The sequence below is a fragment of the Sclerotinia sclerotiorum genome, genomic scaffold (genome assembly GCF_000146945.2).
Source record: "Sclerotinia sclerotiorum 1980 UF-70 scaffold_12 genomic scaffold, whole genome shotgun sequence".
Taxonomy (NCBI): Eukaryota; Fungi; Ascomycota; class Leotiomycetes; order Helotiales; family Sclerotiniaceae; genus Sclerotinia; species Sclerotinia sclerotiorum.
The window spans coordinates 458831-476407 of NW_001820824.1; the positions used below are offsets into that span (position 1 = coordinate 458831).

The 17577-nt window shown below is 42.5% G+C and overlaps 6 protein-coding genes across 6 annotated transcripts; 3 read left to right on the plus strand and 3 right to left on the minus strand.

The window, feature by feature from the left end:
- Positions 1–429: 429 nt before the first annotated feature.
- Positions 430–3321, minus strand: SS1G_08832 (hypothetical protein; the record flags this gene model as incomplete). The annotated part of the gene is made up of 5 exons (XM_001590018.1): positions 430–1740; positions 2022–2113; positions 2168–2282; positions 2330–2482; positions 2590–3321. 5 exons carry the CDS (start codon positions 3319–3321, stop codon positions 430–432), a joined length of 2403 nt encoding a protein of 800 aa, XP_001590068.1.
- A 259-nt stretch (positions 3322–3580) lies between these two features.
- SS1G_08833 (hypothetical protein) lies at positions 3581–5654 on the plus strand (the record flags this gene model as incomplete). Its single annotated transcript, XM_001590019.1, has 3 exons — positions 3581–3981; positions 4029–4074; positions 4383–5654. 3 exons carry the CDS (start codon positions 3581–3583, stop codon positions 5652–5654), a joined length of 1719 nt encoding a protein of 572 aa, XP_001590069.1.
- A 1609-nt stretch (positions 5655–7263) lies between these two features.
- Positions 7264–8127, plus strand: SS1G_08834 (predicted protein; the record flags this gene model as incomplete). The annotated part of the gene is made up of 3 exons (XM_001590020.1): positions 7264–7339; positions 7455–7758; positions 8091–8127. The coding sequence occupies 3 exons, from the start codon at positions 7264–7266 to the stop codon at positions 8125–8127; spliced, it is 417 nt and encodes a 138-aa protein (XP_001590070.1).
- A 758-nt stretch (positions 8128–8885) lies between these two features.
- On the minus strand, positions 8886–11021 carry SS1G_08835 (hypothetical protein; the record flags this gene model as incomplete). Its single annotated transcript, XM_001590021.1, has 3 exons — positions 8886–10147; positions 10204–10566; positions 10952–11021. The coding sequence occupies 3 exons, from the start codon at positions 11019–11021 to the stop codon at positions 8886–8888; spliced, it is 1695 nt and encodes a 564-aa protein (XP_001590071.1).
- A 2265-nt stretch (positions 11022–13286) lies between these two features.
- On the plus strand, positions 13287–13610 carry SS1G_08836 (predicted protein; the record flags this gene model as incomplete). The annotated part of the gene is made up of 2 exons (XM_001590022.1): positions 13287–13322; positions 13398–13610. The coding sequence occupies 2 exons, from the start codon at positions 13287–13289 to the stop codon at positions 13608–13610; spliced, it is 249 nt and encodes an 82-aa protein (XP_001590072.1).
- A 1362-nt stretch (positions 13611–14972) lies between these two features.
- Positions 14973–16843, minus strand: SS1G_08837 (hypothetical protein; the record flags this gene model as incomplete). Its single annotated transcript, XM_001590023.1, has 8 exons — positions 14973–15060; positions 15120–15557; positions 15612–15694; positions 15792–16034; positions 16091–16171; positions 16260–16360; positions 16463–16573; positions 16744–16843. 8 exons carry the CDS (start codon positions 16841–16843, stop codon positions 14973–14975), a joined length of 1245 nt encoding a protein of 414 aa, XP_001590073.1.
- Between the last annotated feature and the right edge of the window lie 734 nt (positions 16844–17577).

A 17577-nucleotide genomic window follows, 5' to 3' on the forward strand; every position in this document is an offset into this window, starting at 1 on the left:
CCGAGCTATTAGTGGGGTTTAGCCTTCATTTCTCCGTCGGACCATTGCGAAAGACTCCAGTGTAATAGATTGGCCTAACCATAATAATAAGGATCTGCTTCGTTGGCTTTTTGATTCAATTCATAAAAATATGTCGTAGAATTTGTTCATATGTGTCTGGAAACATTTTCTCGTGGTTATCATTCTTCGAAGTGCACTCGGCGATTCAATGTAGTATAGCTACACATTATTCATTTGTGTGAAGCTACCCCTCTATAAGCAATGTAACAATGCAGCATAGCCCGACTTTTACCTTGCGGGAAGGGGAAGCCTATCATACCAAAAAATGTAACAGGCCAATCACAAACTTTACTGAGAAAGTAGCACATTCGACAGCCAAAATAATTACTTGGTCGGAAATAAATAATATCTAAAGTATCAATCAATCCATTATAAGATCGATGAATCATCACGAGAAGGTGTAAGTGGGACTAAATCATCTTCATCACCATGCAATAACCCTCTGCGCTCTCCTCTACCTTCTTCTCTTGCAAGTCCCGTGTCCAGACTCATATCATCCTGCCCATTTGTTCTCCTAGTCTCTTCTGCACCATTCAATATGTACCAGATGTCTTTTTTGGTTAACAGTCCCTGTAATACACCTCGATCGCAGTAAAGAATATATCGAACACCCAATTTCTGGAAATAGTTCGCCGTGATGAGAAGGTTTGATCGTGAAGGTAAAGTAATAGGGGTTTGGTCCATCCATGGTCGGAGGTCAAGTGTTGTTCGTGGATCCGCAAATGGTTGATGTGAAAAGAATGCTTCTGTTTCAGGCCGGAGTGATCGAGGTGCTTGTGTAGATATCTTGAGGTTATACTGAAGTTCTGCTCGGGATATATATCCTAACAATATAGCTTCCCTGGGATCCGAGATCACAGGAAAGCCGCGATATGGATGACTCGCCAAAACATTTGTTAGAGATTCAATGGTATGACCGGTAGCGGTGAGCACGACAAGATCTTCAATCCGAGTCATGATTTGCCGAACCGATATATCAGGTATTGGCGTCTCATCACTATTATCCAAGAATGGATATTCATTCAAGTGAATCCAACTTTCGTAAATGCCACGCTTCCCGAAAGCATCACCGACCCATTTGCTGATCATGACAGCAATCATAATTGGTAAAACATAAGTCAGAGCTCCGGTGAGCTCAAACATAATAACAACGATCGAAACAGTCATCCTGGTTACACCACCCAATGCTGCAGCGGCTCCAATTATCGCATATGTACCAGGAGTAATACATGGCATGTCTGGCTCGCAAGATGAGAATGCAAAAAATTTGGGGAAATTGTGAACCCATATTTCTACGAGAATGCCAACGGCACGACCAAAGAGCGCTCCAACTGCCATTGAAGGTAAAATGATCCCTGCGGGAACTTGCAGCCCGAATGTCATCGATGCTAAGAAGAAACCAAGTACAGCTGCAAATAGTAATAAAAATATTGTTCCAATAGTAGCAGCTCCAGTTTTGCACAATCCGAATTGGTCGTCGGTAAGCTTTGAACACTCGGCAAATAAGGAGAAAACTAGCTCAGACGACTGAGTTCGCATGTAAAGATTTGGGTAGTTGATTAGGGCGGTCAAGGTGGCAACAATCATAACCTGTGTTATTGGACCCGGAAGCCATCTAGCAGTCTTTTTCCATTGAAAAATGCTTGTATTGACTTTAATAAAGAGACCGCCGTAAATTCCCTACTTCACGTTAGACTATGCGGAGGCACTTTCACGAGGGATACTTACCCCTAAAATACCTAGAAAAGCATAAGGTATCATCTCAAATCCATGCCAGGCGGTACTATAAGTAACCTGATATAACACAAGCTTTCCACTCCTGAAAGGATCAAATGCCTGTAAAGTCACGGCAGCTGTCATGGCACAGACAAAACTTTGCCACATGGTTTTGTCGGGAAAATAGTACGACAGTTGCTAAGCTCCTTTAGTAATTGAACGTTATGATCATCGGAAGTGCGTACCTCTAGACTAAAGAGTACACCACCAATGGGTGAGCCAAAGGCAACTGATATACCAGCAGCTGCGGCCGCTGAGAGTACCTCACGTTTTCGAGCTGAAAATAAAATTAGACACTGATCAAACTTTGAACCTCAAAAAGTATACATACCTTCGTTACCATTGATGTTGACGAATAACTTCATAAATACATTGGCACAACAACATGCTACATGTACAAGTGGACCTTCTTTGCCGAGCCACATTCCAGATGCGACTGATAGGCACTATATAGATCAGTATCCAATCGAGATATATGTTAGACGAGGCTCACCAGTCCGAGGGACTTGATAACTAATGTCCAGATCCCCATAAAACGCCGAATTACAAAGCCCCCTAATATAGTTTTGATCTCAGGGATCCCACTATGCTTCGCATATAAGGCATATTCCTTCACCAACACACTTGAAATAAAAGCAAAAGATAACTACTACACGTCAGTAATCATATCTGGGATGATTTATGGGTTGAACCTACTGAAAACAATATAAAAAAGAAATACTCTATGAACCATTTTCCACCCGCCGAGCGAACGTTCGACGCCACACTCCACGGTACCCAATCACGACACTGCGCAATACTGTCATATCCATAGCAGCAGAAGAATTTATTTAGGTAGAAATGACCTCCATCCTCTCCAGCCCGACAATATCCCGTCTTTAAATCTGCTAGGAAATCCGTGGCAATATCTATTCCGGCTGCAAATGTCCCTGCCGCCAGTCCTGTCAAAACAAGGACTATCCATATCTGACTTGCATCCAAAAGCTGTTGTACATATCCAATCAATCCTGTTGCTCTAGAGTATAATATCCGTAGCCTTTGTCGTTCTTTCGTGTATTCAAAGATCCAATCAATAGCTGTCATATCTTCGTATCCAACCCGCCGACCAGGCCCTTCAGCATACCAGTCCAACGGCGCTCCATCTTTAGGCGCAGGACTATGTTGTGAAGTACTCCCTATTGGGTATGCTCGACCGTTTCCTTGGCTTGGTGTGCTTCCTCTAGGTGATCGTGTATTATGCCGCGACTGGGATTCGGTTCCCAATTTGGCGAATGCAGATAGGAATTTCGAGGTCGCAGGCTGTTTCTCTTTGCGCTTAAATGACAATTTATGCGCGTCGTCTTCATCGAGTGGATCGTCTGCAAGAACAACCTGGGGGTCATCGTTATCGCTGTCTTCGGCTGAGGGATGATTTGATAAACTGTGACTCGATAACGAATTGGACTTTTGCGGAGTTGGAAAGTAACCCGCAGATGAGCTGGCCATCTTTATACCTTCGATAAGCAACTGTGCATCTTCTGCGATAATGATACACTTGCGATAGCTTGAATGTTGAATCTAGGCTTCGAGAGATCCTTCGGATCAATATTTTGCCGAGTTTCCTGACTAAACCTATCTAAGTATTGACTAATAACTTAACCCCAGTTCGTTTACTCATCCAAGTTACCAAAGACGTTGAATTTCATGTCGAAGTTAGAGATATTTTTCTAGCACATTTTTTTTAAAGTAATACTCTGGCATTATCATGACAGAATCAAAAGTCGCTGGTGGCTCAAGTTCTGAGCCAACGGGTCTCACCAGCCCTGGCGCAACTTTTGAAAAAATGAAGGACCTGTTGAAGGCGAAAGACGACACTTCCAGGTTCGTAGGACTTGCTCTCCTTAAATCCGTTCTTGACAACGAACAGCAGCTCGTCAACAATATAGAACGACTACAAATACTTTGGGAATCAATATCTTCAAAATTCTTGGATCGGCTACTGCGAGCTCAACTTGGTGGAAATGTTGACAAGTCCCAAGCGAAAGATATGGTAGATCTCGCAGTAGCTGTACTACATACATTCTCAATACTATTACCAGAAAATATACGAAGAGAACCACAGCTTACTCGAAGAATAGGACCACTGGTCAAAGCTCTGGTCCAAAGGTAAGCCCCAGCTTTCCGGCTATAAATCACGTGCTAATCCCAACCAGTTCCCCTGAAACGACACAGCTCATTCTTCAAACGCTGTTGACTATAGTCAGTCAAGCAGAGGGCTCTTTAGAACTTTTAAAAGTCGAGGATCTGTCTTCGTTGACAGAAATAGCGCCACAATACCCTCTTGTCCTGGACATCTTCAATTATACTTGGGCAAATGGTTCTACAATAAATACTGAAGTGCAAGCTGTCCATGAAAGTATCAATAGAGTGATTCCAAATCTGCTTGTAGTATTCAAAGGAACTGACGCTGTCACATTTTTAACATTTACTGCAAGTTTTATACCGAAACTGTCTTCAGAAGTATGTATGAATATTCCCTTCTAGACCCTGAGTCTAACACATTTTAGGCACTTCCACGTAATCCAAAATGGCTTAAATCTATAACAACCTTGCTACGAGATTTGGTCAACAGGAAACCCACACTTATTGGTAGAACTGCATATACTCAAGCAGCAGCAGCATTACTCCAAGCATACCCTGCGACCTGTCCCTCGTTGTTATTTAGCAATGAATCTCTGCATACTTCGGATAAGACCGACAATAGCAAGCCATTTTCTTATCTATTTGTAAATCTTTTATTGATTGACTTGCGATCCTCTTTTCCATCTCTCTTGGCCAAATTGAATAATAGTGATTATTCAGCTATCTCACAGCGGTTGGCGGCTGCATTCGATGTTATATCAAGTTTCATCGGATATCTTGTACGGAGTCTCGATGAAGACTCCAATACCTCCAACATGACCCCAGATTTAATGTTAAAATTGCGCAAAGATATCGCTGAGACAATGTCTTTAGCAATCGAGTATCTCCGAGATAGGTGGGATGCATCTATTGCTGGGGCTTCCGGATTGCATCCGTCTGCACGTTCTGGAACGGCTGCCACATCTGAAGGGACAAGACTTACTTTAACCTGGGACTCTATGAAAGACAACGTTACTGCTGATCCTCTGATTCTCGCTAGTATCAGAGCGTTGGCCATATGGACCCGCGAGGATGAAAATGAAAATTTACGAAAAGAAAGTGCTGGTATGATGGATATGTTCATTGAATTATACAAATTACGTAACAAGGACGAACCTGATTTCAGATATCCAGTATTACTGGCGCTTGAGGGTATAATGACTACCGAGGATGGCGTGGAGGCTTTCTTGAACCAGGATGGATGGCAAGTCGTCTCTGAAGACCTCGCGAGTATTGTCAGTAAAAGTACCGATATCTCAAGCACCAATAACTATTCCATCATCACCTCGGAAGCAGCAAGAGGTCTCCAAATCGTAAGGGTTCTACTCGCTGTTATCGATGAAGAGTCTACATCATATATAAAACAGGAATGGTTAACTATATTCTCAACCACATCTTCCATGCAACTTCCCTCCTCCACGTCACCCTCTGTGGTTATTGAGCTACATATCGCCATGCTTCAGTTATCCACAGCATTATTATCAAAAGCAGGAGATAGCATGCAGAAGCGTTACGCGAATGATCAAAAATCTCTAGTCAGAATAGTGCAGCAACTAGAGGTTGTAGTTGGAGAGATGGAAGATAAGGGAGAGGCAGCTGAATTCAAGGAGTTACTGTCGGATGTGGTGTTGGATTTGAAAAATTTGGGAGGGCGTTAAATCAATTGTCCAATTGAGAAGAGCTTTGGAAAGAGCATAATCTATATGGTATGTACAAGTTGGTATCATATTAGCTATATTATTTTGGAAATTTTCCTAGTAACAGCATGTGTTTTGACTCATATTCATCCTCCTGTTGCTCCAAGGATTTTGATTCAGCCATAAATTATCTCTAGTTGCAACCATCTAAGTTTAAAGTAAATCCCCATGGATTCCTCATGAGTTGCAAGAGACAAAACTCGTTTGAGGGATAAAATCTCAAAATGTGCACTCTCGTTCTATCGGGGACTTTTGGCAGAGGTATTTCAGGATGGGAGTACGATAGGCAACCTTAGTAAGATGGAGAACGTAAGGTATACTGATAACGGATACCGGGACATGATCCCGGTGATCGCTCTTGATTATGTGCTCATGGCTATCTATATCCTTGATATATATATTTGTGTATTTTGTGTGACCAGAAGTTTGATGTGACGCTTGATAGGACTGTTTGATGAGATTTAAGAAACTTTGTCAGTAGATGAGATGAGTAAGGGGGAGGTGAGAGCGAACGGATTGAAGCTAATAATGTCTGATTAAAGCACTCATTTCTATCTATGCCTTTGGTATAAGGATTTGGGTCACGAGCAGGAGATATATATTATGACGTGCTGATTTGAATACCCGTAGATCGATATCGATATTCCATATCCCAAAAAACCACAAAACAAACAGATCCCACATCCATACCACATCAACCTCTCGGATCTCGCCGTTAATGCATCATCGAAAAAAGACACGTCAAATCCAAGCACAAAGCTCATGATACCAAAACGGCAAAAGAATCCCTATTCATATATCATATTGTGGCAAGATCATGATAAACTTCCTCGGTACGAGACACAAGGCTCGGATGATTGCAGCTGGTATACTATTATATGTATATTCCCGTAGCAAAAGATCATCACCACGTGAGGATCTTTCACTATGGGAAGGAAGCGGGAATATGACGAAACTGAAGAATTGTTCAGTATCGGTACCGTTTTTGCTGTCATGGGGTTAGAAAAGAGATATGGAGCTGAGCTGATAAGTTGAGTTGATCTTGTGTTGTACATCGTTAACCTTCGTATCCTAAGCAATGCGCTTGCTGTGCTCGCGTCTCAAGCTGGTAGGCTAAGATGTAATTTTGATACGTATCATTGTCGGCTACTACAATTCTGTGGATGTGTGTGAGGTATGGATACTGCTAAATTGTGCGTATATAACGGCGGTGAAGTATAATAGCAATATTACTGCTGTGTTTCTAACTTGAAAATCCTGCCAGGAAGATATATTTCCGCATCGAAGGGAACATCAAAATAAGTAAGATCTTATTAAATTCTGTTTTGCGCAGTTATCCGAGAGATTGACTGCTTGTGTACTCTTGTGAGACTTCCACAATACGATGATCACCTCGAATACTTTGACACTTTGACACTCTGAACACAACGGCTCTCTGATTAAAACATCTTGCATGTGAAAAATGTAATGTACTGTCATATAAATAAAGTGAAATCTTCACTTGGAGATAGAGATCATTTCAAAAATACCACCGTCAGTACGTACCACCATAATCACATGAACCTAAAAAATGCATCTCCGAAAATTCCTCGCTGTTCTCTTCTCCCTTGCCGTCGTTGGACTTTCAACTCCAGTAGTATCAAAAGGTATATAGAAAAACCTCTCCTATCCCCCTATCCACGAAACAGCTCAACAAACCCTCAAACCAAAGCCCTCCAAAATCCTCAACAAACAACTCACTCACTCACAAAAAAAAAACAGAACAACCCCCCAACACTACCCACAACAACATCAAACCCATCCCCACAATTCCAACCCAAGCCCAAACCCCACCCAAAGCCCAAGAACCTTCCCAACTCACCAATAAAAACACCATCCAAAGTATCCAAACCAGCAATACAATAATCGAAGGATCACTCAATCGCAAAACTATTGATGAGTCTCTACTGGGGATTATTCTCGAGCTCCCTACAACACAAACACGTGTGATGGAGTGGAAGAAACGGGGTGATGAGACGGTGGTTTGGGTTCAGCCGCCCCCGACTTCGAAGATGCATCCTCCTGTGTGAGTGACAGTTTTGCGATCGTTTGGTTTACTGGTTTTGGGGGCGATTTTGTGGGGGATTTTTGCGAGTTGGGGTGGTATGCTGGGGGAGGGGAGACGGGATTTATGTGGTGGAATGAACGGGGTTGGAGGGATGGGTTGTGGTGTTGTGATATGATTATTGCGACTTGGAGATGTTTGATGGATGTTGTGTTTGCGGAGTATTCGATTATATTAACAGTCTACTGTTATTTAAAAAATCATAAATGGAATACTTCAAAACGAATCACAAAATATCAATTAAAAAAAACATTATTAGCATAATATCTTTAACTTTTTCCATACTTCCTTAGCATTGCTAGCAATGATACCAGACGTATGCACGTGTAAAACTATTCCGAGCAGTACCTAGAATGATATACATGACTTTCTAGAAGTTCCTAGATATCAACATAAAACAGAAGCTCCTTTTTTTCTTGAGGGTGATGCAATACCTAGCAATAACCATAACTTCGTCTCAAGACGGATAAATCTCGAATCCCCATTGCAACTTATTAAGAGCAGGTATACATAGATCAAACTTTGCAAGAATTCTCAGCATTATGAGATGAGGTGCACTGCTTCAACTTTGACCCCGTTCCACATATATTAAAACTTTTACCTTGGACATACAGTACATGAGTTTGACTGGATGTCTTTTTATATGGACATGGAGACGTTTTTAAATCGATGCGTGTTTGTCGATGTCTATTGTTTGAAATCCAGCTCTTGTCTTGATAAAATAACTCAAAACAACAACGCCAATTTATCCTCAAACCCTGGTTTCCTCATCAGTTCTTTACAAAGTAGTAGTGATTGAGATATCAAAATGTATTCTCACGTGTAAAAACCCCTTTTACATCCACAGTAAAAATATTGAAATTCATCATATTACAATCATTATCATCCGGCAACCTTCCATCTAATGTCATACCCAGGGTATCCACTCATCCCACTCATCGCACTCATCCAACCCTCATAAACGCCTCGCTGAAATAATGACAGTCTATGAAATATTGTACAACTTCTTTTCTCTTCGCTAGATGTAACCCATTTTAGTCTTCCCTTAAAGGAAAACCTATCTAGCTCAGAACGAAAGTACCACCCATCTAACTCCGATCCAAATCCGCCTTTCGGAAACCCGCCAAAACCTTCTGCCCCGTCCCTTTCTTCTGCGATGGCACCCCATCTCCTCTTCTCGCCACAGGCTGAGGATAAGTCGGCTGAGCTACCGATGGATTTTCTTGTACAGGCTGTAGCGCTGCACTACCTTTCCTGCTCGACCTTTTGTCCTTCGAAGAGGTAGAACCCGCTCTATTCGGTGAGTCCACATGTGTACTCGAACTCGAACTCCTCTCCTCCACCGGTAAACTAGGCTGTCTATGATCCTCTCCTTTACCCAACAACTTCTTGGGTAAACTCGGTACACTCTTCCAACTTTTCTTAATCTCCTCATTTTCTTCCCTCTCCTTTTCTTCTTCTCTCCTCTTTCGTATTTCCGGATCAATCTCTCCTCTTTCTTCCGCTTCTTTGAGTTTTCGCGTATTGATAGTTTCGACGACTTCGGATGTAAGTTCTTGTTTCATCATTCTTTCTATCACTTCGTGTTTGCGTGTACGTTTGTCACCGATGGATATTAGTACTCCACCCATGATGTTGCAGGTTATACTAAAGCAGAGAATGACGGTCGTGAGAGCGAATGGTCGATGCTGGTAGGGGATTCCCCATGTGCATGCTCCCAACGTGATTTGCAGGCAAGAATGTAAATCGAGTAAGATGACAACAGCGAAGAGCAGTTTGAGGGGAAATGCATAATGAGTCTCTGTTTCGTGGGGCTTGTAGAAGGTGTGACTTTTAGAGAATTTTCGCTCGTGGAATTCGAGGACGCTTTGTTCTTCTGGAGATAGAACCGTATACTCGTAATTTGGCTGTACTTCTGTTTGATTGCGAGCTATCATCATGTCGGCATATTTCTTTGGTATGCGTGGCGCGATTCTACGTGCGAAACTTTTGGGCATTCGGCGGGCACACAGACTCTCAATATCAACCTGAGGAGGTGAAGCGATATCCTCCTTGCGTTGCTCCGGGAGATCATTATGATCCCATAATTCGGGCAGGCCGAGCTTTTCGCGACGTTTCCAAGTTTTACGGTGGTAATGTGCTATGTAGGCCATATGGTATGTATCGACAGCACGAAATGGGGCTAAGCCATCACCGATGATTGCGAAAAGAGCGACTAGTACGTTATCGACAACGTTGACTATGTAAGCTTTTCGGGAACCTAGAGAAATCCAACCGATGAGGAAGAGTACCCAGGCTGCACCGAATAGCGTAATCAAGGTTGCATAGACTGTGATAAACAGTCCCAAAGCTGCGAAATTATCGTTAGTCAGAAAACTTAGGTACCAGATCAAAGAGTTAACTTACGTCTGCGAACATATTGCTTGAAACCTTTCAGTGAACGCTTAAACTTTGCTCTTCGAGAATGTAGCTGATGTCTAACACCATCATCTAGCTCGTCAACCTCAGCTGGTGTCCAACCAACAAGCCTTTCTCCATCAGGTAGAACAGCGTATTGTAGCTTCGGCGGCTTCCATGTATCATCATCCACTCCTTTTTCTGGACTTCTTAGATTCTTCAACTTTGCCTTGATCCTATCAATAGTGCGTACTTCTCCAGAGCCGTTTGAAAGTCTATATGTAGGCTGACGATTGACAATACCTCCCATTTGAGGTACGAAAAGAGAGTTCTGAACATTGGTAAGGGTAGAAAGCGTAGATATTTCTGGGTCTGCAATGGGTCAGTCTACTTCCTAAGCAACCAGTCTCATCGCACATGCCTACAACGTCCAACAAATCCACCATATCAGGGTCATATTCATGCTCGTAAGACTCGTGCTGTGTAGAGTATTCTCCGCGACCAAAAAGTGACCGAAAGCGATTGGTAAATGCATTTCCTTGAGATGGAAGAGGCTGCGTTGATGCTCCAGTGGCAGATTGTTCAGGCAGTCCTGCACGGCTATGCTGTGTGCTTCCACGAGTTGGTGAGTCAGCATTGTATTTCTCTGAAAGGTCCCTTGGTGAGGACCCCTTTCGTGACTCTGCATTCGAAGCGTCACGATGAATTCTAATGGTCGGACGTTGATGTGTGCCCAAAACCGACTTGACTTTCCTACCAACTGCTATTATTGGATTCTCCGTTGTCGACGAAGAGGGAGAGGATTGTGACGAGCCTTGCTGAGCCATTTTTTCAACCGTTAATTTTTGTTCCAGGAATGAAGAATTGGTAGAATTGTCAAAGATGCACGGGCTGGAAACTCCAATATCTATAAGAGAAGCACAGTATCTACTCCAAGAGTAGAAAACGGTCACTTATTCCAGTCAAAAGAGATATGCAATCGATTATCAAGATGATTATAAGGGATCAATATCAGGGTCCTATGTACATGAAGTGTATTACGCAGGGGTGCGTCCCTGTTTTGGGTGCCGATGTCATTTTGCAGATAAATTTGTAGTGAATTTTGCGGTGCGACAGCAACATCCTTGGGACGATCTGTTGGCGACGCCAAAGAGAAAACTTGGAACAGGATTCGTGGATGGCATGGCTACCTAGCTCTGATTGGCGGAAATCCACCAAAATGTGGGAGCGAAAAGCAGGTTTCTAGAGTTAAAAATATAAGATTGATGAGAGAAAAAAAGCGAAATCCGTAAGCAAACAATTGTGAACATATAGATAAATATATATTCATACCTAGATATATACGAGTACAACTATTAACATATAGTTAAAGCAATTTCCGATATTCCAAAGGAGTCGTACATACTGTTGTAAATAAGAATGGAAAGTTTGAATCAAAATCTAAAAGGTTGGAGCAATAGAGTTATAGAATAAGTCTATTTGCTTACTAATCGTGCGCAAGCTCCAACTGTCACTTTGCGAATCAAAAGACATTCAACCACATTCGATCAGTATATAAAAATAGCATTTCTTTAGTAAGTCTAGTACTCTACTTTCCGGCCACCTGTTACGAGGTTTGCCGTCTAGATCACGTGGAAGTGCTCTAGGCTCTCGAGGTGGTTTATAACTAGGCGTCAAGCAGGGACTTAAAGTAATGACAATAATGCAATTCGTAACTAATAGTAGAGTATACTAAATGATTGATCTTGAGCACGAAGCTCTATACAAAGGAAATCCATCTTGGTTATATAGACCTTCATGCTAATCGTCCCCTTGGTCCCCTCGGTCCCTTCGATCAAGAGACCGAGGGGATCGAAGGGACCATGTGATTACATAATTGGTCACATGATACGAGATCCGAAGCCGTCGTAACATATAAATATTTGAAAAAAATTTATAGTTTATTTTTACTTATTTTTGTTGAAAAGTTGTTGAAGATTTTTAAGATTTTCAAATTTGTATATAAATGTTACCAGGTTTGCCGTCTAGATCATGTGGAAGTGCTCTAGGCTCTTGAGGTGGTTTATAACTAGGCGTCAAGCAGGGACTTAAAGTAATGACAATAATGCAATTCGTAACTAATAGTAGAATATACTAAATGATTGATCTTGAGCACAAAGCTCTATACAAAGGAAATCCGTCATGATTATATAGACCTTCGTACTATACATCCCATCGCCTCCCATTATATCCCACTGCCTATAGTTGAGTGATTCTAGGTGGGACAATATTGGGTCATGTGACCATGAGCTTAGTCACCTGAGTAGCTGTTAGGATTGGTCGTAACAAAAAGGTGGCCGGAAAGTAGGGTACTAGACTTAACTTTCAAGGAAAACAAAATGACTTTCCCCTTTTTTATTTTGCTTTGCCCTTCGCTAAGAATGCGAAGCATTCAAAATTAGTAGGAGATGTTCAATCTGATTTCAGCAGTAGAAGCAATGTTTCTCTCCATGCATGACAATTTACAACTTGCAAAGCTATAGCTCCCACCCCCCCTCCCCCCCCCCCTTCCCCACCTCCCCAAAGAAAGATTTCGCTAATATTGGTATATTTATCGCCAGTTGCACAAATATACGTCGCATCTCCCCAGATTCAGAAATCTATTTATTTTCCCTTTTCTTTTCTTAGCTCATAATTGACATTTCGAGGACATTTGAAGACATTTGGAAATTACACCGGAAGTTAACAGTAATGTTGACGATAAGATTTGGACGATTGTCAGCTTCTCTTCTTGAAATTGTTGAAGCGGAAATCCGATGTTGTTGCACCTATTTTTTTGTTTGCGTTTCTTAGTTATCCCCAAAAAGTCTATGCGCCCATGCTTGTGTGCTTGTGGACGAAGATTTATGCAGGGAAAAGCACTATGGAAGGCTGAGTTTGCTATTTCCATGGACCTCTATAGCTCCAGACGTACTCAAATTCATAGAGCAATGGCTTCTGAAAGTTGTTTGGGCAAGAGCCCAAAGTCGTAAAGGCTTCGCGTCGTATTTACCCCCTTGTTATCTATGCTCGGAAGCGCTCATATCAGAGGTTGTGTTACCTTTTGCAAAATGATGTCCCAAGTACTTGGTGCTGAATACATTGTGACCGTAAGTATTTGCTCAGAACAAGGCTTACAAGTTCTTCTGAGACACCTACTAAGTACAATGACCCATCATGTATAGCGCACAGCAACAGTCTCAATTCGACAATTTTCCGGTAAGCTCCTGCAGAACAAAGCATATGTTGCCCTCAAGGGTAACCTCACCGTACAAGACTCAAGCAATACTTCCGCAAATCCAATCGTTTCTTCTAGACGGCTATCTCAACATTCTTATACGCAACTCACAATGAATTCCATGTATCAAGCTACATCTACTACCATTAATACAAGTTGAAGGTATATCAACCTTGTTCATTTGTTTACTGTACAATCTATCCCTATTCTTCAGATGCATCTCCAATACACAGGCACATGAAAATCTCTGATGTTGGGAAAGATTGAAGCTTTGTCCAGCCAGCCATTGTCGGGATTCATCCTATTGGCGCTAATGACATGGGACTGCATATCAAAGTCATCAGTACCCTGAAACTATGGAGTTTTACGCCCCATGGACGTGTTTCCCATCCTAAAAACGTTTCACTAAATGCTTTTTCCATTGTAAAGTGTATTAGAGCTCATCTTGGTACCGCACATATCGTCGATGCAATGCCATTACTATGGTTTCAAGTAAATAAGGTTACTTGTACATGATGACTGTGCCTGAAAACTTCTAGAACTCGAAATATTCACAAGGAAAATATGTTATCCAGATGCATAAAGACATTCCCCCTCCGATGCTTCAGTCAAACGCCCCATACAAGAGGGAACGTTCGAGTAGAAGATAATAACTCTAGTCTCACCAAGAACACTACATTCTGGTGATTTCGCACCAAATCATATCATTGCTATCATGCATGGTACAACCTCCTACCTTCCAAAAATCTATATCTAAGTTCTCATCCATCTTAAATTGAACCATTTTAGTGCCCACCGACGACGTCACCGCCATCTGATTCGGCTTTACTAGCATCCTCCTCGTAATTGTATCTATATACCATGCGCAGATAATAAAATTTGGCTCCAGGTACACGAGAAAACCCTTAAATTACCTCAAAGTCAAAGGAAATTAAATAATCACACTTCAGAGCCTGGATTTACTAGAAGCTACCCCTCAAAGTTTAGCAAAACGCTACCAAGTCTTCACCATGGTTATTCTGGCTTTAATAATTGGCGCGCAAGAATCCTCTTCGGATGTACCGAGCCTGGTCTAGTGGGCCAGTAAGCAAGCATCTGACAACACTATCGTAAATCGATGCAACGAATTGAGAAACGGCGGATTCCACAAATGGATGGATTATATATTGCGACATGGGACCCTGTTACCATTTTACACGGATGACTTATCGCATTATATCACTAAATGATCATGAATCATGAGATGGTAGCTGCTACAAGCAAGGAGAGATGCATTTGTGGATGGGAATGGGATGAAGTTGATCTTATCAACCGAGCGATGATGTGCAATAGGAAGTATATGTATCTCCGCAAGTGGCAAGGTAATGTTAGACGAGATGGAAGCTCACGGAGTAGATAATATGAGGGACAGAGTAAGATTTTATATTTACATCCATTGAACTAACTATCTGAGTGCCCTTCAGTGTAACATTCTCAAAGAATATTGGGAGACAAAGTGACCTCCCATTGATTCCATCGCCATCTAATGGTGCACAGTAGCCGGACCCGATCTTTGCAAGGTCTTAGGCAACAAAGGCTGAATAGTCTTCAACCAAACGGTCTCGTACAATCTATATCCAATTAGCACATGAATCCTCAATCAACTCCAAAAAAATAGGAGAAAACTTACCCAGGACTTCCATCACCAGCCAAACTTCCCGGTTCCAAACTTCCCCACTGTGCCGAATCCGCACAGCACGGAGAATTAGCTCCCCAGAAAGGTCCTGCGGCCCAGGCCGTCCATCCAATATACACATCATTCGCCGCCATGTAGTTAATCATGCCTGAAATATATGGTTCGCACTCTGTGCCGTTTGCGCCACCAAATTCGGTAATCATGGCTTTGAGCTTGTAGGTTTGGAGCCAGGAGGTAAGAGCGGCGAGATTTGATGAAGCGGGTGAGGAGCAGAGGGAATGGCCGCCGGAAAAGTCAGAGTCGAGGTATTCGTGGATGTCCATGGCGGTGTTGTTGAGGGGGTCTTGGAGGGTTTGTAGAAGCGCGCTTGAGGGGTCGCTGCCTTGGGTCCAGGCGTGTCCTCCTGTCCATGAGTTACCTGGTGCTAGGATCCTGTGTTTTGTTAGTATTGTTACCAACTATTGGGTTGATGAGGGTGCTACTGACAAGTTCTTGGCGCCGGCTTTGCGAATGGCGGTAATGGCGGCTTGATTGTTCTTTACTACTAAGCTTGTGGCCATATCGTGGGGCTAGCACTTTCGTTAGTCTCGAATATTTTCTTCCGTGTAATAGAAAGTATAAGGAGAGGCCATGGAGACGGAGCATGGATAGTATAAGAAAACTGACCTCGTTCATCAGCGCAAAAATAACATTCTGGTTGTTCTTGAATCTTTTTGCCAATTCTCCCCAGAATGCACCAAATTGTGCAGTGGTGGCAGCCTTTGCATCGGTGGTGTCACCTATTATAGATCCAGAGTATGGTTGTGAAGATGGATCATTATAGCGCATATAATTATGAGGATCCAAGATAGCGTAGGATGATTTGGTTTGAGTGATGTAGTTAATTGCATCTGCGTAGTAAGAGTAATGCTGTTCTATATGTTAGCTCGGCTGATGATGAGGGAGGAGATGATTGAGAAACTTACGGTTTCGTTGAAGGTAGAGCCTAAGCCTGTGGCAAGAGGGCACATTCGCTCCAGTAGGAATGCTACACGGAACAAGTTTGCCTAAAAAGCTGTTAGTTATCGCTTTTAGTTCACAACTAAACTACTCCTCTGTTGAGCCATTAGAGATAGAGTCGGTAGTTGAACGCACCTTGTTCTGGTCAACGTAGATGTCAATTGCGGATTTGTTGATGAATTCATAATCTCGACCAAATGTTCCCGGCAATCCTGTTCCTACAGTACCTGATCCACCTATTTCCATGTTAGTATCTTTGAATCTCGAACATCCAAACCTTCTAACGCCAACTTTCTATGCTCGAATGTGAAATTTGACATTATTCAAGGAACACATACTGTAGACTCCAAACTCTCCACCACTTTCAGCAACTCCTGCATAGTATATGGTAGCGCTTGCCGAAGTTGCGAGGACTCCAACCGTGGAGATGAGACTCTTGAAAAGCATGGCTATCAATTTGTCACTGTAAACATAAAAGGAAAGCAGAATGAGCTTCAGAAAAAGAATGAGCTTCAACCAGAGTGCCTATATACACAGATACATAAATAGACTAAGGGAAACAACTCCCATGTTGCCGATTCATCCATAATCAAGGTAACATCTCGGTAGATTGACGTACTCCGAGACATCCTTGTACCCCAGTCGCCCTCCATATATCGCGGTGAAATATCCAAATGGTCAGGAACATTCTTGACGAGATAGGTCAATGGAGAATCCATCATGACAACCTGTAGACAGGGGATAATCGGAGGCTCGGCCCGGATATATATAACCAATTTGTGGGGACCCCGCACGGGACATTACGCTCCGCTGTCAAAAGTCTCAGACATTGGGTAAAACGTCTAGCCGATGAACCCGGGGTAATACTGAAGAAATGAAGCTTCGCTGATCATGCGGAGGCCTACTTTGAACAGCAATAACCAGAACAGAATGTCCTGGATGATATTTTGCGGGTTGTTCGAGAGTCCTCCAGTCGAACGACTCGAACGACCGACTTAAAAGTCGTTCGAGCTTTGCAGATAACCCCATACAGATGAAACGTTTCCAGCATACTCTGTATCTTCAATAACTTGCCAGCAGATATCCCCGCCTTTTCCCCGGTGTTTTTAAAATCACCTCATATGTAACCCTAGACATATCCCCGCAAACTCAACATGGATCTTGCCTCCCAGACGGCGTATCTCTGCCGACTATATATTGTGCCAAGCAGTCAAGCACTCAAGGCCGAGGTTTCATCGCTCCTTCATTAATTGGTAATCTGCTGTCGAAGATATCAAAATCATGATTCCGTTCGAGCGGAAGAGTTGTCTGTGGCGAAATCGCTGTAATCTGCCTGGCAAAGCGCTTGCTTGTAAAGTACGAAAGTATGTTCCTTTGTGATAATCATTTATGGTAGAGTTTTCAGATTTAGAGACGCCGACTCAACAGTTGGCCCACGACAAACGAAAAGTGG